The sequence below is a fragment of the Physella acuta genome, unplaced genomic scaffold (genome assembly GCF_028476545.2).
Source record: "Physella acuta isolate Inbredline_101_S28 unplaced genomic scaffold, ASM2847654v3 ptg002032l, whole genome shotgun sequence".
NCBI classification, from domain to species: domain Eukaryota; kingdom Metazoa; phylum Mollusca; class Gastropoda; family Physidae; genus Physella; species Physella acuta.
In genome coordinates, this window is record NW_026733536.1 from 644 (window position 1) to 25015 (window position 24372).

A 24372-nucleotide genomic window follows, 5' to 3' on the forward strand; every position below is an offset into this window, starting at 1 on the left:
ACACTACCGCCAAAAAGGTATACTTTATTGCAATTTACCTACGTACCTACGTACCGCCTGCCTACCTACCTACCTACCTACCTACCTACCTACCTACCTACATACATATATATATATATATATATATATATATATATATATATATATATATATATATATATATATATATATATATATATATATATATATGTGAGAAAAATGGCCCGTTAAGGAAGGATACAACGGGCGCTAGGTTGATAGTGCTCTTTTCTCTAAACTAAAACCAACCCCCCCCCCCCCCCCCCACACACACTCCAAAACATGTCTACCGTCCAATTCAACGAGATATAATTATATACTTTTTCCAGTGTACGCCCCCTCCCAGAAAATCCTACCCCCGCCACCGATAATTTCAAGTACCCCCACCCCTCTCCGGGGAGGAAAAAGTCTGAAAGAAACACTGGTCGCATTTGTAGATCATACAAACTAAAGGAAAAACCTGGGCGGGGCTTCGCCCCTACCGGAACAGATGCATGAAAAAAACTGCACGCTAAACACTTTTTAGATTAGACACATGAATTAGGCTGTAATTTTATTATAGAGTATCGATGACGACATTTCTTTTTGAGTTTGGGGGGGGGGGGGTCGGCTTAGACGTTCTTACGCGGGGGAAGGGCTTCGCCCCTACCCGAAGAATTGTATGAAAGAAACTCTTCACGCAAACCACTTTTAAGATTAGACAAAATTGGCTTTTTAATTCAATGTTTACTCGATAATCAATGACGTCATATTACTGTGTGCACTCTCCGGCTGTAGACTAAATTCTACTATATGCTCCAATGTGACGTCATGTTTCGTTTTCGTTTAACTATGCATGTTTTTAATTTGCTTGTGTTTTCTCTATAGCGTTCATGTCAGACAGATAGGTAGATAGACAGCGAAACTATTAGTATTACGAGAAAAATGGCCCGTTGAGGAAGGATACAAGGGGCGCTAGGTTGATAGTGCTGTCTCTTTTCCTTAAAAAAAAACGCAACCACCTTTACCTCAAATTGAGTATGAAACGAAAAATGACATTGAAAAACGGATTTATATCAAGAATCGAGATTTTAATCGGATTTAAGCTTGATCTACACGTAGTTATCGCGGATTTATACAAAATATAGTCATAGGCATATCCCTAAACCATGCACGTAATCTCATTCATGACAAAAATAGCATTTAGAGTTTCTTTGAGGCAAATCTACTTGGGATTAGGGGGCTCCGTCCCCCCCCCACACACACACACCCCGTCCCATTTAACGAAACCAAAATTATATACTTTTTCCAGTGTCCGCCCCCCTCCCAGAAAATTCTACTACCGCCCCCAAAAAATTCAAGTACCCCCACCCCTCGCCGGGGAATAAAAAGTCTGAAAGAAACACTGGTCGCATTTGTAGATCATACAAACTAAAGGAAGAACCTGGGCGGGGAAGAGATGCATAAAAAAACTGTGCACGCTAAACACTTTTTTAGATTAGAACAAGTTCCCCCCTCCGGGGGAGGAAAAAGTCTGAAAGAAACACCGGTGTCACGCTTAGCCACTACCCGAAGAATTGCATGAAAGAAACTGCAAGCAAACCACTTTTTAGATTAGACACATTATTTAGGCGGTAATTTTATTATAGAATATCGATGAAGAAATTTCTTTTGAGTTGGGGGGGGGGGGGGGGGGGGGCTTAGACGTTGTTTCTCGAGGGTGGGGCTTCGTCCCTACCCGAAGAATTGTAATGAATGAAACTCTTCACGCAAACCACTTAGATTAGACAAAATTGCCTTTTTTATTCAATGTTTACTCGAGAATCAATGACGTCATATCACTGTGTGCACTCACCGGCTTGATACTATTTTCTACTATAAGCTAAATGTGACGTCATATTTCGTTTCCGTTTTACTATGCATGTTTTTAAATTTGCTTGTGTTTTCCCTTGTTCTTGTCAGTTACATAGACAGACAGACAGACGGACGGACAGATAGATAGATAGATATCTTGTTGGAAGTGTGGGTGGGTGGGGGCGGTAATTACCCAGGGAGGTAATTGACAGGGGGTAACTGACAGGGAGGTAATTGCTCTGAGGGGGGGGGGGGGGGAAGGTGGGTAAATACGGGGGGGGGATGTCCAGGGAGGGGAATGTCCGGGGGATAATGTCTTGTAGCCGTTCAGCACATGCTTTGGTCTCTGTTAGGATTGTTACATATAAGTATTCGCATAGAATAGGAACGATTGGGAGGGAAGTGACTTATAGCGCAAGAAATTTAGAGGTTAGGTAGGGTATAAATATTGTGGTTTGGAAAGTTTGGCGGTCCATTCTCTAATAGTAATAGGCAGTCTAGGTCTCGTTGGTAATTTCAAACAATAAAGAAGTTAATTATATACAGACTTCGTGTTGGTTTATTGTCGCCCATGTCCTCATCTTACATCACTAAAGTTGGGTGACGCTTACCTTGTCATGTTAAAATAAATAGCATGTAGTTGAGTTAGTTCGAAGTGAGTTTTCATACAAGCCCAACGCACTAATTAAGGATGTCGCAAAAGATATAACATATGTCAATGATGTCTAGTGCAGTTTACGAAACTAACGACCGTCGCTGATACTTTTTCTGTGTGCGCATTTTTTCTGTTTGCGCTTTTTCTGGTTTCTCATTTTTCTGTTTGTGCTTTTTTCTGTTTGCGCTTTTTTCTGTTTGCGCTTCTTTCTGGGAACCCTTTGTGAGAGATGAACCCGTTAAATCCATCATATAGGCTACAATAAAATATACCAGGAAAATTAAAGGTCTGGGCAGGGGCGTAGCGAGGGGGGGGGGTGTGTGACTGCACCGGGTGACACCATTTAGAGGGGTGACACCAAGGCAAAAAATAGCAAAATATATAGAGAAAAACTCGAGGGGGGGGGGGGTGCAAATCGAAAGTTTGAGGGGGAGGGTGCAAATTGAAAATTAGCTCCCGAGGGGGCGCCAAATTGAAAGTTTGTCCCCGGGCGCTGGGAAGGGTCGCTACGCCTCTGACAATTTGTTTTCTTAGAACCACAAAAGTAAACCAGGGATGTGACCAGACCAGGAAAAAATATTAGGAAATTTTCTTCAGACAAGAACTCAACGTTTTATCTATTTTTTTTTATCGCAGTTAAAGTAGTCTCACACCGTTACTGTACTAATTTAATGTTTAATGAAGCTAATATTTTAAATAAAAGAAGTTGATGTTACTATTACACTCTAACATAACAATGAAAGTCTTGTCTGATTGCAATTTAATGTTTAACTTATATTTTATAAACAACCTAAAAACATTTACAATTTTATTTTAACATTTAGCTAATTTAAACTGAACTAATCTAGTGAAGTTGTACACTTGTTTTCAATTTTAAATTATGCCTTATATACTTTTAAAGATTGGCATGGTAAAAATGTTAGTCTTCAACAGTAAACATCCTAGATTTAGATGGAAAATGAAATTGACCAGATTAGTTGAAACCATTTTAATAGCCAAACCACATCGTTATTTATGTTTTTGGAATAGCTGTAAATTGTTAGGGGTCATCCATATGTGAGCGGGTGAATTGATTGTTTATTTTGTATTATTTTATTGGCTGCGAATCTGTGAGTAAATGGTCCACTGGACAGCGGCTACGGGGTTCCGTAGTCAGCTGTGGTCAGCAATTTTTTTCAGTCATCTAAAATGAGTCTTTTTAAGGTAAAAAAAATAATTGAAAATGACAAAAATGCGTTTTGGTCACTTTTATTTTCATTAAAAAAAATTTGTTTTGGACATAGAATAACTCTAAAACTATTTTGTGGGTAAAATTAACAGGAAGAATGTGTTCATTATTTTCAAAAATCACATGTGTTAAAATATTATTAAAAAAAAATGCCAGCTATCTAGAGCAGGAGAAACAGAATCAAAATTTAGTGGAGTAATGTAATCTAATAAAGACGTGATGCCTACAACAAGTAATGCAGCAGTTGCTGCTACATTCAAACCTATCGGGTTGATAACCGCTTTGGGGGAACAGTTTTTAAAACGACAACTCCACATCTTTGTACATCTTGTTTCCCCCAACCTTGATCTTGTGGAGCATCAAGAGTAAGTGATATGTTTTGGGAACTGTGGGGGGGGGGGGGGGGCGGCTTGGCCTTATTTCCTTCCCTTGTAAGGAAAGTTCTGGATAGGCCACCATAAATGTCTCCAGCTACTGAATAAATAATTGATTTAGTGATTAATAAAATATAATTAGATTTACTACTAGCTTTTTGTGTAGGAATCACGTTGGGTTCAGTTGTTTTTTACTTTCTCGTATATACGAAGTATAGAGAAAGTCTAGTAATCGTGCAAAAAAAAAATCAAAATCTCGACGTTTTACATCTCACTGATACGGAAAAACATAATTTTGCAATGTTGTCCGTATGTCTGTCTGTAAACACGATTACTTGAGTACTGTTACAGCTAGGTTGATGAAATTTCATGTATAAGTATTTTATCAAATTCGTAGATCCGTATCAACTTTTGAGCGATTTCCGATAACCGGAAGTGGTACTTTTTCTACTTTGAATTTTTCAAAAGCCTATATATAACTTGAGTACTATTTCAGATAGATAAATGAAATTTCACATGTAAGTAAAAGATCTAATTCTCTACCTTCTGTTAAATTTTGAGTAATTTCCGTTACTTCCGATTTCTCAAAAAACTAATGTAAATTTTGAAAGTACTAATAATATTGCGCTTTATTTTGCACTTTTTTAATTTGGCGTTCACTTGGTGTGCAATTCTTTTGTCTACGAGATTTTATTCTATTTTTAAAACTTTAAGTATTTAAAATGAATTAAAAATCATGTCTATAGCCCGAGTTCCCATCCTCTTTTATTTTATCTATATATATAATTCTCTTCTGGGAGCCGTTAGAAAACAAGCTGCAAAGCGCCTCCTTGCAGTCCCCTCTCTTTCTCTCTATCACTATCACCCCCACATTGTCTGGTGAGCTGTGGTTACGCTAAATGTTTACAAATCGTAGAGACGTAGAGCCGGGTTTCTATTAGGGGCAGATAATTTAGTTCGATTTTAAACTTACAGGAGGTAACTAAGAAATAACTAAGAGGAGGCTGCTTTCACTGGAGGTGGGGGGGATGGGGGGTGTAGGGTCGGGGTTAGGGGAAAGGTTGGGGGGGGGGGGGTAGTGTTTTAAAGCAAATATTTTCAGTGGCAGCATTGGTACTGTCGAATTCACAAATTATGAATTACTGAAAAGTAGAAAATAAAACAACTAAATAGCGGCGTATGATACGCTGCGGGTCGGCTCGTATAAGAATATTCGAGAAAGTTTAGGGGAGATCCCTCCCGTTTATTTGTTTAGTATCCCATAAAAGGCTATTAAATTCTGCACGTTTTACAGGTATTTGTAAAGAAATACGTTGTACGGTCAAAAAAAGGGCCACGAGTTGAATGAGAGAGGGGTCAAAATCCGTTACTCGACTGCCGTTGAAAAATCACCTCGGTGATAGTTTTCAATTGGTAAATGAGATATATTGTTTAATATCAACAACTACACGTAATTAGAGGGCTTAAAATCTACTTTTTAATGGTACCACGCTTATTACTATACGAGCTCTTTTAATTATCGAAACTATTAAGTGAAAAGCTACTATAATTGGGCGACGCGGGCGAAAAATCAGTTTTTTACGGCAGTTTGACACCCCTATTATTATATGTTGTAGAGTAGGGTTTGTTTATATAACGACTTGAATTTATTTTATAGTTGCCCTACTTCTTTACATTATCAGTTGGGTTTGTGAGATAGGTGGCAGGCTACAACACCAAGATCTTCTAGCTAGTTTTAGTAGATTCCTGTGTCATTGGTTGTAGCCTTCTGTTTGACCCAATCATTTGCCATCAAGAATGAAAGCATGCATGAACAACACAAGATCATCAAGTAGAACATCTTCTACAGACAGGTCAAGAAGAGATTAGTTTTTCCAAATGACATAGTAATCTGAAAAGAAAGCTTGTCAAATTATTAAAATAAAACAAAATCTTAATTTGACTTGTGCTATTTAATAATCAGTTGCCTACATTTTTTATGAAGAATAAACATTGAATAAACATTATAATTGATTAGCATTGCACCGTCCACTACATGTTGCTGAATGAGAGTTGACCTCTGTAAGATGAGTGTGTCCAATTAAAGAGATCTATTTATGTGTGGGGGGTGGGGGGGGGGGGGTGGGGGGAGAAAGAGAGAAGAAACAAAGGGATCAGCTTTGTGGACAGGCAGAGGAGAGGATGGGGAGATTTTTTGTGTGTGCATGGATGTAATTAGTGGATGACCACATACTAATAATAGTTTGACAAGGCAAATGGTTAAATCATAAAGCTGCAAACATGTAGTTAGTATAATTGGCACTATCCAATTTTTACAAATTTTCAGAAAAAATAATATCAAATAAGTGTAGTATAAATAAATATCAGTATAAGTAAGATCTGTTACTTAAATACAAATGGAAAAGTTATATGATTTGTGCAGTATGTAGATATTCCATTTGAATTTATTCAAATCTCTGTACAAAATAATATACAAATACGGACACAGACAGTAGGCCCTGCAAATCTACAAGAGTCCCACACAAGCAATCAAAATATTTTTAGCGTTAGCTACCCAACTTTTGGTATTTAACTTTTTCAATGTTATCAGGTATTTAAATGATGTCTTAAGAAGGAGATGGCAATAATTTAAGGGTAAATTGAAAAAAAAAATTCTTTACTCCTATATTGATAAAAGATCTCTATATGCAGTGTACTTCCTTATGTAAGTTATACTAAAGTGAATATGCTTATCATAATTTAATGTGGAACATTATGCGTGAAATATAAAATATTAAACCTTCAAACTATCAAAAATATTAGTATACACAATATATTACATTGATAAATAAAAACACACTAAAATTACATGTGATATAAAACAAAATGGCTGTGTAAAAAAGTTGATTAAAGCTATAGGTAAAATGGTACTGATAGCTGATTAAAGATCAATGGTTTTTTTTAAAAGGCAATAATACGATTGGCTCTAATACTTGAGGTTAAATAATTATGTTTGACAATAAGAAAACATAGCCAGACTTTTCATTTGTCACTGCCCGCTTTAGCCTGAACCTCTGGAACAACTACAATTTTAGAAGTAACTTTATGGAAAGCCTGCATCCACTGTCGTTTGTCATGTTCATCATTAGCAATCAAAGTATGAGAATGACCTTTATGTGCATCTTGGAAGGATAAGCGGATCATATTTTTTGCTGCAGGGAAAGTACAGAAAAAATTGTTACCATTCTTTCCATTGATACTTTAAAAAGCAAAACAAATCCCTTCCACACACCTGTATGTCCCCCTTGTCCAAATGCATTCCGAAATGAGCCCATCTTGACCACACCATCAGGAAGATCTTCAACTATTAATTGGCCAGTAGGAATAGGTTGTCTGTAGACCTGAAAGAGCTGTTTGCTGCTCTGAAAGCTGGATCTAGACACTACTACAACTTTGTCAAACAGGAACACATACAGTTTCTGAATATAAAAAAAATAACAGTTTGTGTAACAAGAAAATACCTCTAATATCCAAATAGTTTTGTCACTGAACTAAATATTAAGGAGGAAATAGTCCTAAAATAGTTGCGCTTTGACAGTCCTAAAATAGTTGCGCTTTGACAGTCCTAAAATAGTTGCGCTTTGACAGTCCTAAAATAGTTGCGCTTTGACAGTCCTAAAATAGTTGCGCTTTGACAGTCCTAAAATAGTTGCGCTTTGACAGTCCTAAAATAGTTGCGCTTTGACAGTCCTAAAATAGTTGCGCTTTGACAGTCCTAAAATAGTTGCGCTTTGACAGTCCTAAAATAGTTGCGCTTTGACAGTCCTAAAATAGTTGCGCTTTGACAGTCCTAAAATAGTTGCGCTTTGACAGTCCTAAAATAGTTGCGCTTTGACAGTCCTAAAATAGTTGCGCTTTGACAGTCCTAAAATAGTTGCGCTTTGACAGTCCTAAAATAGTTGCGCTTTGACAGTCCTAAAATAGTTGCGCTTTGACAGTCCTAAAATAGTTGGGATGTGACAGTCCTAAAATAGTTGGGATGTGACAGTCCGAAAATAGTTGCGCTGTGACAGTCCTAAAATAGTTGGGATGTGACAGTACCAAAATAGTTGGGATGTGACAGTCCTAAAATAGTTGCGCTTTGACAGTCCTAAAATAGTTGGGATGTGACAGTCCTAAAATAGTTGGGATGTGACAGTCCTAAAATAGTTGGGATGTGACAGTCCTAAAATAGTTGGGATGTGACAGTCCTAAAATAGTTGGGATGTGACAGTCCTAAAATAGTTGCGCTTTGACAGTCCTAAAATAGTTGGGATGTGACAGTCCTAAAATAGTTGGGATGTGACAGTCCTAAAATAGTTGGGATGTGACAGTCCTAAAATAGTTGGGATGTGACAGTCCTAAAATAGTTGGGATGTGACAGTCCTAAAATAGTTGGGATGTGACAGTCCTAAAATAGTTGGGATGTGACAGTACCAAAATAGTTGCGCTTTGACAGTCCTAAAATAGTTGCGCTTTGACAGTCCTAAAATAGTTGCGCTTTGACAGTCCTAAAATAGTTGGGATGTGACAGTCCTAAAATAGTTGGGATGTGACAGTCCGAAAATAGTTGCGCTTTGACAGTCCTAAAATAGTTGGGATGTGACAGTACCAAAATAGTTGGGATGTGACAGTCCTAAAATAGTTGCGCTTTGACAGTCCTAAAATAGTTGGGATGTGACAGTCCTAAAATAGTTGGGATGTGACAGTCCTAAAATAGTTGGGATGTGACAGTCCTAAAATAGTTGGGATGTGACAGTCCTAAAATAGTTGGGATGTGACAGTCCTAAAATAGTTGGGATGTGACAGTCCTAAAATAGTTAGACTGTGTTTGTATTTGTGTGGTGTTTGTGTTTGGTTTTGTTCTGTTCCCAAATAGGTAGCCTACTTTAAAAAGCTTCACTTGGCAAATCACCTGTATGCAGCTATTATATAATATATATAACTAAACAACTCCACTTAACCAGACATCCGGGATAAAATACAGCAATAGAATACTGATAAAATAAAAGTAAGAAACTGACTTACGCTTCCTTTGGAGTTCTTCATACAGCCACTACACAACAGGGCAGTAGATAACTCAATCTCAGCAACTTTCTATGAAATAATTTAAGAATAAATTTGATGTTAAACTATTATTTAAACTATAAATTGTAAAAATGCTTGTGTCTATAATTAATAACAGCATAACAGTTTTATTTTTTGTTAACACATTAGATAACTGCTATTGTTAGACCACTGTTTGTGTGAGACCACTGTTTGTGTGAGACCACTGTTTGTGTGAGACCACTGTTTGTGTGAGACCACTGTTTGTGTGAGACCACTGTTTGTGTGAGACTACTGTTTGTGTGAGACCACTGTTTGTGTGAGACTACTGTTTGAATTTGTGAACAAGGATATCTTCTAAATCCCAGCTAATATTTGTTTGAGCTATAGCTAATGTTTACTTCACAAGGTCTGGGTCTGATTGGTTTACCTGGTCATCGTATAAATAGGTCAGCAAGGATTTGGAATGTTCACACCTTGATACACCTGTTGCCAAATCGGCTTCTCCAACCATTTTCTCCATCCTTTTTATCTAAAAAAACATTTATATTGAGTCATCCTTTTTATCGAAAAAAAAACCCATTTATATTGAGTCATCATCCTTTTTATCTAAAAACATAACATTTATATTGAGTCATCATTCTTTTTATCTAATGTTTAGTGACTGTTTTTTCAATACAAAAAAGGTAGTTTTATGATAATGAAAAATAAGTTTATGTATTATAATAAGTTGAAACCTATTGTAACAGACAACGTAAATTCAAATTTTAAAATGACTCACAGCTTTTTTTAAATGAGCAGCATCATCACTCTCACTGGTTGTCTGCAGGTGAAAAGATTAGAATTTGGTACAGAACAGATAATTCCTTGACATCAGTGAAAAGAGAACAGATAACTCCTTGACATCAGTGAAAAGAGAACAGATAACTCCTTGACATCAGTGAAAAGAGAACAGATAACTCCTTGACATCAGTGAAAAGAGAACAGATAACTCCTTGACATCAGTGAAAAGAGAACAGATAACTCCTTGACATCAGTGAAAAGAGAACAGATAACTCCTTGACATCAGTGAAAAGAGAACAGATAATTTCTTGACATCAGTGAAAAGAGGACAGATACCTCCTTGACATCAGTGAAAAGAGAACAGATAACTCCTTGACATCAGTGAAAAGAGAACAGATAACTCCTTGACATCAGTGAAAAGAGAACAGATAACTCCTTGACATCAGTGAAAAGAGAACAGATAACTCCTTGACATAAGTGAAAAATAGATAACTCCTTGACATCATTTACGACATGACAGATATTCCTGATATAGTTGGACATTACAGAAAAATTCTTTACAACATTCACTGCAAAACAGAAATTCCTGACATTGTTTGTTTGCAGCCAAAAAATATGTTCAGAAACAAAGAAGTTGGTGGAGGAAATATTTGTATGATGATGGAGTATTTGATTACAAATCTGATACTTTGCTGTAAGATGTAACAGAATCTATCAAGTAATGAAACCTGGGCATAGAACTGACCATATTATCCCTTCATATGCCGAGGTTACTGAGCCTAACTTCTTCTTCGTTCTTAATTTTAGTGTCTGAAGGTATTCCCCCCAACACAATTAAGTATCAACGGGTTATGCGCCATTGAGTCCAATTTCAGCCTACTTTTCTTTTTGGATTTGCTTCCATAGCTTTTGTCCAATCAAGAACAAACTTCAAGGGAGCAGATGTTAGATTTTGGAGTTGTCTCTCCTAGAAGAGTTGCTGTCCACAGCTAACAAGCCTCATCTGTCAGAGGGTTCAAACTTGTGACTTTTTGGTATAGCAGCCATGAGATTTACTGACTAAACCCCACCAACCCCTACTGAGTCTGCCAAGTAATGAAACCTGGGCATAGAACTGACCATACTATCCCTTCATATACTAGGGTCACATCAACAGGTAACTCTACTCCACCAGAAATATTGACCCCAGGTCATAGAGGGTATTTCATTTGGGACAGGTATGATGTGAAAAAAAGAGGATATTTACTTGACTTACGTATTTTAGTATGCTGTGAATAAGAAGAGGGTATTTGACAAATCTTCCCTTGGCACCATCTGTATGATGGGAATAAATTTACCATTTGTAGATGACTTAATACTTTGTAGATAACTTCACTTTCACACTTCGTAAATGGTTTATAACAATTGATTTAAGAAACAGCTCAAGAAACAGATCAATGTTTGTTTAGTTAGTTTAAAGGCATGTGCAGGTGATGAGTACCAAACCACTTATTTCCAAACTTAATGCTCTCACATTTAGCATATGATTATACCTCAAAGTGGTTAGCCTAAACATGAAAATTTCAATGGTGCCCATCTTACATTTTAAATACATTTAAATAGTGAAATAACTTTTAGATGGCTAATCAAAGTTACACAAAAATGACAGAATTGTTAGAACATGTTGTTTAGACTTCTGATAGATTACTTTTGCTCATTGGAAGTTAGTTTTTTTCTTCCCCATTTTTTTTCTGGAAAAAGTAAAAAGTTAAAATAGTTACCCAATAAGGACCACAGATCTAGCTTCCTACTAAAAGGAGAGGCAAGACATCTTTGGAAAAAATCCTCAATTGCAGGCTCATTCTTTTTGGTATCAAATATAGATTTAGCTTGAATTTGGTTGGCACAGTAGGTGATGTAGACACTGAGTTGACTTGACTGTCAAGAAATAGTCAAACAATCGTTTGTACATCTCTTCATGCTTATTAATAATCACATCCAATGGGATGGACACTAAAAGGGTTTCAATTATCCTGAGTTCTTTTATTATTAAAACATGTCATAATAAAAATGTATTTTTAATTTTTTTTTTATTGCTGTTGAAGCTAACTAAACAACATTAGAAGAAAAAAAGTTATGAAAATCAAAAGTCTATAAATTTGTGGGTATGACTGAAAGAAAATGCAGGCAACATTTTAAAATTTTGATGCATTTAAACAAACTTTTAAAAAAACCACAAAATATTTACAGAAAGAGAACACTTTTTTGTCTTTTCAAATTTTATAACACTCTTAAATTTTCAAATTTCAAAAAGAAATTTAAGCTATAATTTTAATATTTAAAAAAAAAAGATTTAGGTTTGACAGAAGAAAATGTATAAAACATGTTTCTCGTTTATCTCTACAAAAATGATTGGGCCATGCTTAACAAATCTCTCAGATGTCATTACTAACATTTTTCCCCATTGTAAATTTGATTTATTAGCTTTTATATTCTTACTAGCGTGCTGTCACACTTTGCTGCAATCTCAGAAGAAACAGGTTATGATAACATCACTTACACTGAAAGAAAGGCAACTCTTTAGGAACATTTCCTCAATGTGTTACTAAGGGTGTATTTTTAGAGCATAATCTCTTTTTTACTTTCTCGTATATACGAAGTATAGAGAAAGTCTAGTAATCGTGCAAAAAAAAAAAAAATCGAGATTTTTACAAATCTCGTTTTTTACACCTCACTGATACGGAAAAACATAATTTTGCAATCTTGTCCGTGTGTCTGTGTGTAAACACGATAACTTGAGTACTGTTACAGCTAGGTTGATGAAATTTCATTTATAGGTATTTTATCAAAATCGTAGATCCTGATCAACTTTTGAGCGATTTCCGATAACCGGAAGTGGTACTTTTTCTACTTTGAATTTTTCAAAAGCCTATAACTTGAGTACTATTTCAGATAGATAAATGAAATTTCACATGTCAGTAAAAGATCTAATTCTCTACCTTCTGTCAAATTTTGAGTAATTTCCGTTGACAGGAAGTACTAATTTACTCTATTTCCGATTTCTCAAAAAACACATGTAAATTTATAAAGTACTAATAATATTGCGCACTATTATGCACATTTTGTTTTGGCGTTTGCTTGGTGCGCAATTCTTTTTTCTACTAGATTTTATTCTATTTTTAAAAGTTTAAGTAAACAAAATTCATGTCTATATTCCGAGTTGCCATCCCACGTAGTGTTATATAGAATATTCGAGAAAGTTTAGGGGAGATCACTCCCGGTTTATTTGATCTACTGATTGGATCAAGTAAAAACAGATGCACCATGCATCACTTGTCAAAACTCTAAATGAGGGTTTCTTTAACACGTTACCCAATAATTATTTTTAGCTTTATTGTTACACAACTCAAATTATGTATATATAAATGTAAACTATGCTGGCACTACAGTTCTTGGTAGTTAAGGATGCGGATTTGTCCAAACCATGGCCCAGATGAAGTGTTTGGAATATACTACCCCCAGATGCAGTGGTTTGAATATACTACCCCCAGATGAAGTGTTTGGAATATACTACCCCCAGATGTAGTGGTTTGAATATACTACCCCCAGATGTTGTGGTTTGAATATACTACCCCCAGATGAAGTGTTTGGAATATACTACCCCCAGATGTTGTGGTTTGAATATACTACCCCCAGATGTAGTGGTTTGAATATACTACCCCCAGATGTTGTGGTTTGAATATACTACCCCCAGATGAAGTGTTTGGAATATACTACCCCCAGATGTTGTGGTTTGAATATACTACCCCCAGATGTTGTGGTTTGAATATACTACCCCCAGATGTTGTGGTTTGAATATACTACCCCCAGATGTTGTGGTTTGAATATACTACCCCCAGATGAAGTGTTTGGAATATACTACCCCCAGATGTTGTGGTTTGAATATACTACCCCCAGATGTTGTGGTTTGAATATACTACCCCCAGATGTAGTGGTTTGAATATACTACCCCCAGATGAAGTGTTTGGAATATACTACCCCCAGATGTTGTGGTTTGAATATACTACCCCCAGATGTTGTGGTTTGGAATATACTACCCCCAGATGTTGTGGTTTGAATATACTACCCCCAGATGTTGTGGTTTGAATATACTACCCCCAGATGTTGTGGTTTGAATATACTACCCCCAGATGCAGTGGTTTGAATATACTACCCCCAGATGTTGTGGTTTGAATATACTACCCCCAGATGCAGTGGTTTGAATATACTACCCCCAGATGTTGTGGTTTGAATATACTACCCCCAGATGTTGTGGTTTGAATATACTACCCCCAGATGCAGTGGTTTGAATATACTACCCCCAGATGTTGTGGTTTGAATATACTACCCCCAGATGTTGTGGTTTGAATATACTACCCCCAGATGAAGTGTTTGGAATATACTACCCCCAGATGTTGTGGTTTGAATATACTACCCCCAGATGTTGTGGTTTGAATATACTACCCCCAGATGTTGTGGTTTGAATATACTACCCCCAGATGAAGTGGTTGAATATACTACCCCCAGATGCCCTTGGGGGTAGTTTAAAATGGTCATGATTTGTTTTTAAAAACTGCAAACCTGGAAATTTTAAAACTCAAATTTTGCAATTCCAGAAAGTGAATAAAATCTGATGCTCCAAACCAAAAATATGGGATATAAGCCCTACAGGGAAAGTGGCACACTCAAAAGACCCATGCACTTCAGACATACTTTCATTTATAAATAAACTAGCGTACCCGACCCCCGCGTGTTGCCGCTTATCAATTATAATTATTTGTTCTTAGACGCGTGACCGTCTTTTTTAAAAATGAGTTATTTAAATGTAAACAATGCCTGCGCTTAAATCATAAATATCGGGACACGGGTTTACCTACACTACCGCATGTAAACATTGAGTGTACATTAACCACTCACCGAAATAATGTTAGAACACACTTCGGTGACCGTCCATGTGTCAGAGAAGCACAGGGGCGCTCTCAGGGCCCCCACCCCATCGTGCCAAATAGCATCCTGTTAATAATGATTCAGATTTTGTCATTCGCTAAAGTGACACAAATGAACAGGATTTTTTTTTCTTTAACACGTAAAAAAAGTATTTGACGTGTTTTAAACATCAGTGTGACTGATGCGATAAGCTAGCGTTACTAATGGTCTATTATTAGATGCTTGATATCAATTTCTGACTGGCTTGTCTAATAGTAGATGCTTATTGCATCTTTTGCAAAGTGACGAAACACTACAGTAGGCTCCTCATATTCAAAAAGATATTTTTTCATCTTTCGCAACGTGACAAAACTGTACAGAATGATTTCCTCGCGTTACAAAGTTATTTTTAGAAGCCTGTTGTAGTTTTACCCCTGAATATAGTAGTACCCCTTACTCGCTATGCAGGACGCTCGGTTAACGGATGCTAAGTGCCAACATAGTCGCTCTAAAACTCTAGGTGCTAAACCGTGTAGTGACGATAGTTGTACCCTTTATGGCGCCGCCCATAAGAAACTTTAGTTTTCTTTTTCGCAGAAATATTCTCGGGAGTATTCTCATCTACTCCCTAAAGTTTCATGGCACTCGGATGAACCACATCCGAGTTTTATTTTGTATATACGGTGTATAGAGAGAAAAAAATCGCTCCCCCCCCCCCCCCCCGAGGGCGCCGCCCTTGCAATATTAAACAATTTTTTTTTTGCAGAACCCACTATTGAGTGATCTAATCATCTCCCCAAAGTTTCATGGTACACGGATGAACGGTGTGAAACCGAAATAGACTTTTATTTTTATAAACCGTATATAAAGAAAAATCGCACCCTCCCGTCGCGCCGCCCTTGCGAAATTTAAAAAGGATTTTTTTTTACAGAACCCTTCCCTGAATTGTTCTAATCAACTCCCCCAAAGTCTCATTGCTATCGGATAACGGTGTCACACCAAAATCGACTTTTATTTTTATATAGCGTATATAGAGAAAAATCGCACCCTCCCGTGGCGCCGCCCTTGAGAAATTAAAAATTATTCTTTTACATAACCCTTCCCTAGAGTGTAATAATGAACTCCCCAAAGTCTCATGGCTATCGGATGAACGGTGTCACTGCGATTCACTTTTATTATTTTTATATACCGTATATTGAGAAAAATCGCACCCTCCCGTGGCGCCGCCCTTGAGAAATTAAAAATTATTTTTTTACATAACCCTTTTCTAGAGTTTTATAATGAACTCCCCAAAGTTTCATGCCTATCGGATGAACGATGCCAAACCAAAATCGACTTTTATTTTTATATACCGTATATAGAAAAAAAAAAACAAATCGCGCCGTCGGGGCGCCACCCCTGCGAATTTGAAATATTTTTTTCGCAGAAACCTCCCCAGGAATATTCTCAACAACTTCTCAAAGTTTCATGGCTATCGGATGAACGGTGTCACTGCAATTCACTTTTATTATTTTTATATACCGTATATAGAGAAAAATCGGACCCTCCCGTGGCGCCGCCCTTGCAAAATTAAAAATGATTTTTTTACAGAACCCTTCCCTAGAGTGGTATAATGAACTCCCTAAAGTCTCATGACTATCAGATGAACAATGCTAAACCAAAATCGACTTTTATTTTTATATACCGTATATAGAAAATATAGCGAATTTGACATTTTTTTTTTCGCAGAAACCTCCCCAGGAATATTCTCAACAACTTCCAAAAGTTTCACGGCGATGTGATAAGAGGTGTGGTAATGCATAAAAGACACACACACACACAGACATACATTGCTTTTTACATATATATATATATATATATATATATTGTGTGTGAACTATTGTTATTTTCTTTCTGAATTCTATCTTTTTGTAATGACTTGAATCCATTTAAAAGGTAGAAAAACTCACCCAGTCATAAATCTGTTTTCCCACATGACGAGTGGTCCCATCAGGTTCTCTCTCTTCTTGTAATCTCCTCGATAATTCTAACAAATGGAAGACGACACACAACTAAATGTTCAGCTTTATTCTAAAACATATCTATTACCCCGTTTTATTGGCTGCCTCTCTGAGTGGTCATTTCAAACTATCACAGCATAAGAAAGCTTACCTTGATGGACTGGGATAAGTTGGTCAATATTTCCAAACAATGTGTTGACCTCATGGTTTGACATTAAGCCTAGTGTCAGTAGTGAGTCTCTGTAAAGCTGGCCAAATATACAAGAAGAAATTGAAATCTAAACATTCAGTGCAGTCAAATCTTTTTGTTATCTCTATAATACATTTGTCAGGCAGAGTTTGACTGGGATTTTTGGGAATGGTTCCCCCATTTTTTTCCTTATACTTTCTCTCTTCACATCACTCTGTTCTCAGTACTTTCACATTTGAATGAGAAAATCTGACTAAGCCAGACATGAGAAAATCTGACTAAGCCAGACAATGAGAAAATCTGACTAAGCCAGACAATGAGAAAATCTGACTAAGCCAGACAATGAGAAAATCTGACTAAGCCAGACATGAGAAAATCTGACTAAGCCAGACAATGAGAAAATCTGACTAAGCCAGACAATGAGAAAATCTGACTAAGCCAGACAATGAGAAAATCTGACTAAGCCAGACATGAGAAAATCTGACTAAGCCAGACAATGAGAAAATCTGACTAAGCCAGACAATGAGAAAATCTGACTAAGCCAGACAATGAGAAAATCTGACTAAGCCAGACAATGAGAAAATCTGACTAAGCCAGACAATGAGAAAATCTGACTAAGCCAGACAATGAGAAAATCTGACTAAGCCAGACAATGAGAAAATCTGACTAAGCCAGACAATGAGAAAATCTGACTAAGCCAGACAATGAGAAAATCTGACTAAGCCAGACAATGAGAAAATCTGACTAAGCCAGACAATGAGAAAATCTGACTAAGCCAGACAATGAGAAAATCTGACTAAGCCAGACAATGAGAAAATCTGACTAAGCCAGACAATGAGAAAATCTGACTAAGCCAGACAATGAGAAAATCTGACTAAGCCAGACAATGAGAAAATCTGACTAAGCCAGACAATGAGAAAATCTGACTAAGCCAGACAATGAGAAAATCTGACTAAGCCAGACAATGAGAAAATCTGACTAAGCCAGACAATGAGAAAATCTGACTAAGCCAGACAATGAGAAAATCTGACTAAGCCAGACAATGAGAAAATCTGACTAAGCCAGACAATCTAACAATAAATTTAGTTGAATGATACAGTGTTTGGCTGCAAGCCCTAAGGTCTCAAGTTTGGATCTCCTGTCAGGCTTGTGATTGTAGGACATCCCTGATGGGTGCCTAACTAATGTTGGGGAAAGTAAAGCAGCCAGCCATAATGTTGACCATCATACACCAAGGCCAAGAAACACATGGACTCGACTTCTTCTGTGCAAGAGGAACTTTATTTCATTAGATTGCCACCTTTAACTTTAATCATTGGGTGGCCACATTGGATGATACTGCCTCAGAAGTTAGTTAATTATTATAGTGTCAATTGTCACATCAATTAAGGATAACCCCACTCCCTAAACAGATCACAGATTGTCAAATTTTATTTGCAGCTTTGAACTGGGTCGAATAAAATAGAACAGGAAACAAACCAACAGAAGACATTTTAAGGGCCCGACCCCTGACATAATTGCTAAAGTAGCCACACCTGAGATAACTGCTAAAGTAGCCACACCTGACATAATTACTAAAGTAGCCACACCTGACATAATTACTAAAGTAGCCACACCTGAGATAACTGCTAAAGTAGCCACACCTGACATAATTACTTAAGTAGCCACACCTGAGATAACTGCTAAAGTAGCCACACCTGACATAATTACTAAAGTAGCCACACCTGAGATAACTGCTAAAGTAGCCACACCTGACATAATTACTTAAGTAGCCACACCTGAGATAACTGCTAAAGTAGCCACACCTGACATAATTACTAAAGTAGCCACACCTGAGATAATTACTTAAGTAGCCACACCTGACATAATTACTAAAGTAGCCACACCTGACATAATTACTTAAGTAGCCACACCTGAGATAACTGCTAAAGTAGCCACACCTGACATAATTACTAAAGTAGCCACACCTGACATAATTACTAAAGTAGCCACACCTGACATAACTGCTAAAGTAGCCACACCTGACATAATTACTAAAGTAGCCACACCTAACATAATTACTACAGTAGCCACACCTGACTTAATTACTTAAGTAGCCACACCTGGCTTAATTACTTAAGTAGCCACATCTGACTTAATTACTTAAGTAGCCACACCTGACATAATTACTAAAGTAGCCACACCTGACATAATTACTAAAGTAGCCACACCTGAGATAATTACTAAAGTAGCCACACCTGAGATAATTACTAAAGTAGCCACACCTGACATAATTACTAAAGTAGCCACACCTGACATAACTGCTAAAGTAGCCACACCTGACATAATTACTAAAGTAGCCACACCTAACATAATTACTACAGTAGCCACACCTGACATAATTACTAAAGTAGCCACACCTGAGATAACTGCTAAAGTAGCCACACCTGACACAAGGGCTAAAATAGTCGCTGTTTAACATGGTCGTCCAGCTGCACACTAAAATCATTTTTTTTCCTAGAAATCTTTCATTGCAATTAGTTGAATGGTGTACATACAAACAAACATTCATTCATTCATATAAAGATAAATAAACCGGGAGTGATCTCCCCTAAACTTTCTCGAATATTCTTATATAAAACAACAGGGGATGGGAACTCCATTTCAAATACTTAGTTTTTAAAATAGAATAAAATCCCAAAGAAAAAAAAAATTGCACACCAAGTGAACGCCAAATGAAATGTGCATAATAGTGCGCAATATTATTAGTACTTTATAAATTTACATGCGTTTTTGAGAAATCGGAAATAGCGTAAATTAGTACTTCCGGTCAACGGAAATTACTCAAAATTTGACAGAAGGTAGAGAATTAGATATTTTACTTACATGTGAAATTTCATTTATCTATCTGAATTAGTACTCAAGTTATAGGCTTTTGAAAAATTCAAAGTAGATATGGATCTACGATTTTGATAAAATACTTATATATGAAATTTCATCAACCTAACTGTAACGGTACTCAAGTAATCGTGTTTACACACAGACAAGATTGCAAAATTATGTTTTTCCGTATAAGTGAGGTGTAAAACGTCGAGATTTGTAAAAATCTCGATTTTTTTTTTGCACGATTACAATACTTTCTCTATACATCATATATACGAGAAAGTAAAAACACGGATAACTAATAATTGATTCATATTTTAACACTAACAAAAAATTAGGAAATCTTTGCTGTAGACAAAAAACTGCAAAAAAGTGTAAGATGTATTTGTTTTTAGATGCCTTTACTTGAAACAAATACTTGAGAAAGATAATTACCAGAAGAAAACTAACCTTAGTAACATGAAGCAAATCTTCCACCATGTCACGTTCACCTTGAAATAACTCATAGATTGCCTTCAAATAATAGATCCACATATTCAAAACAAAAAAAAACCATATCACAAATATTTTAGAAAATCAAAAAGCTTAAGACTTGAGATTTATTAATGTAGAGTACCTGCATGTGGCCATCAACAAAATATGTTTGTTTTAGGCCCTGCAATTTTATAAATTTTTCATAATCACTCGCTGGAGTTTTTATGCATGTAAATCTCCAGAGAATTGAGTGTAGTCCAGCCATGTAGCTGTGCATTTAAATCTCCAGAGAATTGAGTAGACCACCCACGTAGCAGTGCATCTAAATCTCCAGAGAATTGAGTAGACCACCCACGTAGCTGTGCATCTAAATCTCCAGAGAATTGAGTAGACCACCCACGTAGCTGTGCATCTAAATCTCCAGAGAATTGAGTAGACCACCCACGTAGCAGTGCATCTAAATCTCCAGAGAATTGAGTAGACCACCCACGTAGCTGTGCATCTAAATCTCCAGAGAATTGAGTAGACCACCCACGTAGCTGTGCATCTAAATCTCCAGAGAATTGAGTAGACCACCCACGTAGCAGTGCATCTAAATCTCCAGAGAATTGAGTAGACCACCCACGTAGCTGTGCATCTAAATCTCCAGAGAATTGAGTAGACCACCCACGTAGCTGTGCATCTAAATCTCCAGAGAATTAAGTGTAGTCCACCCACAAAGCTGTGCATCTAAATCTCCAGAGAATTAAGTGTAGTCCACCCACAAAGCTGTGCATCTAAATCTCCAGAGAATTAAGTGCAGTCCACCCACAAAGCTGTGCATCTAAATCTCCAGAGAATTAAGTGTAGTCCACCAACGTAGCAGTGCATCTAAATCTCCAGAGAATTAAGTGTAGTCCACCAACGTAGCAGTGCATTTAAATCTCCAGAGAATTGAGTGTAGTCCACCCACGTAGCAGTGCATCTAAATCTCCAGAGAATTGAGTGTAGTCCAGCTATGTAGCTGTGCATCTAAATCTCCAGAGAATTGAGTGTAGTCCACCCACAAAGCTGTGCATCTAAATCTCCAGAGAATTGAGTAGACCACCCACGTAGCTGTGCATCTAAATCTCCAGAGAATTGAGTAGACCACCCATGTAGCTGTGCATCTAAATCTCCAGAGAATTGAGTAGACCACCCACGTAGCTGTGCATCTAAATCTCCAGAGAATTGAGTGTAGTCCAGCTATGTAGCTGTGCATCTAAATCTCCAGAGAATTGAGTGTAGTCCACCCACGTAGCTGTGCATCTAAATCTCCAGAGAATTGAGTAGACCACCCACGTAGCTGTGCATCTAAATCTCCAGAGAATTGAGTGTAGTCCAGCTATGTAGCTGTGCATCTAAATCTCCAGAGAATTGAGTGTAGTCCACCCACGTAGCTGTGCATCTAAATCTCCAGAGAATTAAGTGTAGTCCACCCACAAAGCTGTGCATCTAAATCTCCAGAGAATTAAGTGTAGTCCACCCACAAAGCTGTGCATCTAAATCTCCAGAGAATTGAGTAGACCACCCACGTAGCTGTGCATCTAAATCTCCAGAGAATTGAGTAGACCACCCACGTAGCTGTGCATCTAAATCTCCAGAGAATTGAGTGTAGTCCAGCTATGTAGCTGTGCATCTAAATCTCCAGAGAATTGAGTGTAGTCCACCCACGTAGCAGTGCATCTAAATCTCCAGAGAATTGAGTAGACCACCCACGTAGCTGTGCATCTAAATCTCCAGAGAATTGAGTAGACCACCCACGTAGCTGTGCATCTAAATCTCCAGAGAATTGAGTAGACCATCCACGTAGCTGTGCATCTAAATCTCCAGAGAATTGAGTGTAGTCCAGCTATGTAGCTGTGCATCTAAATCTCCAGAGAATCGAGTGTAGTCCACCCACGTAGCTGTGCATCTAAATCTCCAGAGAATTAAGTGTAGTCCACCCACAAAGCTGTGCATCTAAATCTCCAGAGAATTAAGTGTAGTCCACCCACAAAGCTGTGCATCTAAATCTCCAGAGAATTGAGTAGACCACCCACGTAGCTGTGCATCTAAATCTCCAGAGAATTAAGTGTAGTCCACCAACGTAGCAGTGCATCTAAATCTCCAGAGAATTAAGTGTAGTCCACCAACGTAGCAGTGCATTTAAATCTCCAGAGAATTGAGTGTAGTCCACCCACGTAGCAGTGCATCTAAATCTCCAGAGAATTGAGTGTAGTCCAGCTATGTAGCTGTGCATCTAAATCTCCAGAGAATTGAGTGTAGTCCACCCACGTAGCTGTGCATCTAAATCTCCAGAGAATTAAGTGTAGTCCACCCACAAAGCTGTGCATCTAAATCTCCAGAGAATTGAGTAGACCACCCACGTAGCTGTGCATCTAAATCTCCAGAGAATTGAGTAGACCACCCACGTAGCTGTGCATCTAAATCTCCAGAGAATTGAGTAGACCACCCACGTAGCTGTGCATCTAAATCTCCAGAGAATTGAGTGTAGTCCAGCTATGTAGCTGTGCATCTAAATCTCCAGAGAATTGAGTGTAGTCCACCCACGTAGCTGTGCATCTAAATCTCCAGAGAATTGAGTGTAGTCCACCCACGTAGCTGTGCATCTAAATCTCCAGAGAATTGAGTGTAGTCCACCCACGTAGCTGTGCATCTAAATCTCCAGAGAATTAAGTGTAGTCCACCCACAAAGCTGTGCATCTAAATCTCCAGAGAATTAAGTGTAGTCCACCCACAAAGCTGTGCATCTAAATCTCCAGAGAATTAAGTGTAGTCCACCAACGTAGCAGTGCATTTAAATCTCCAGAGAATGGAGTGTAGTCCACACACGTAGCAGTGCATCTAAATCTCCAGAGAATTGAGTGTAGTCCACCCACGTAGCTGTGCATCTAAATCTCCAGAGAATTGAGTGTAGTCCAGCTATGTAGCTGTGCATCTAAATCTCCAGAGAATTGAGTGTAGTCCACACACGTAGCAGTGCATCTAAATCTCCAGAGAATTGAGTGTAGTCCACCAACGTAGCAGTGCATTTAAATCTCCAGAGAATTGAGTGTAGTCCACCCACGTAGCTGTGCATCTAAATCTCCAGAGAATTGAGTGTAGTCCAGCTATGTAGCTGTGCATCTAAATCTCCAGAGAATTGAGTGTAGTCCACACACGTAGCAGTGCATCTAAATCTCCAGAGAATTGAGTGTAGTCCACCAACGTAGCAGTGCATTTAAATCTCCAGAGAATTGAGTGTAGTCCACACACGTAGCAGTGCATCTAAATCTCCAGAGAATTGAGTGTAGTCCACCAACGTAGCAGTGCATTTAAATCTCCAGAGAATGGAGTGTAGTCCACACACGTAGCAGTGCATCTAAATCTCCAGAGAATTGAGTGTAGTCCACCCACGTAGCTGTGCATCTAAATCTCCAGAGAATTGAGTGTAGTCCAGCTATGTAGCTGTGCATCTAAATCTCCAGAGAATTGAGTGTAGTCCACACACGTAGCAGTGCATCTAAATCTCCAGAGAATTGAGTGTAGTCCACCAACGTAGCAGTGCATTTAAATCTCCAGAGAATTGAGTGTAGTCCAGCTATGTAGCTGTGCATCTAAATCTCCAGAGAATTGAGTGTAGTCCACCCACGTAGCAGTGCATCTAAATCTCCAAAGAATTGAGTAGACCACCCACGTAGCTGTGCATCTAAATCTCCAGAGAATTGAGTGGTCCACCAACGTAGCTGTGCATTTAAATCTCCATGTAGCTATGCATGGGAATGTAGCTAAAAAACTGAGTTGCATTATAATGGTTTCAGGTTTTCAAACAGAACTGTTATGTAATTCAATGCTTTTAAAAAAAAGTTAAAGAAAATAAATTTTTAAAAGGGTGTTTCTGATTTTCAGTCTGTGTTGAAGCCTTCTTAATTCCAATTAAATCAATA

At 37.7% G+C, this 24372-nt stretch overlaps 1 protein-coding gene across 6 annotated transcripts in view; it reads right to left on the reverse strand.

Moving 5' to 3' along the window:
* Positions 1–6041: 6041 nt before the first annotated feature.
* The window catches only part of LOC131931788 (neuroepithelial cell-transforming gene 1 protein), a 40003-nt gene continuing 21672 nt past the window's right edge, over positions 6042–24372 (reverse strand). For 5 of the 6 annotated variants that reach the window (XM_059288632.1, XM_059288630.1, XM_059288628.1 and 2 more), the window contains 11 exons: positions 20402–20464; positions 17051–17147; positions 16849–16925; positions 14891–14986; positions 11716–11872; positions 11211–11269; positions 9954–9995; positions 9603–9704; positions 9155–9223; positions 7380–7566; positions 6042–7299 (listed from right to left, as the gene is read on the reverse strand). In XM_059288632.1, coding sequence (XP_059144615.1) covers positions 7130–7299; positions 7380–7566; positions 9155–9223; positions 9603–9704; positions 9954–9995; positions 11211–11269; positions 11716–11872; positions 14891–14986; positions 16849–16925; positions 17051–17147; positions 20402–20464 — 1119 coding nt within the window. In that variant the 3' untranslated portion in view covers positions 6042–7129. The remainder of the gene's footprint in view (positions 7300–7379; positions 7567–9154; positions 9224–9602; positions 9705–9953; positions 9996–11210; positions 11270–11715; positions 11873–14890; positions 14987–16848; positions 16926–17050; positions 17148–20401; positions 20465–24372) is intronic. The other variant, XM_059288634.1, reaches the window with a different exon arrangement.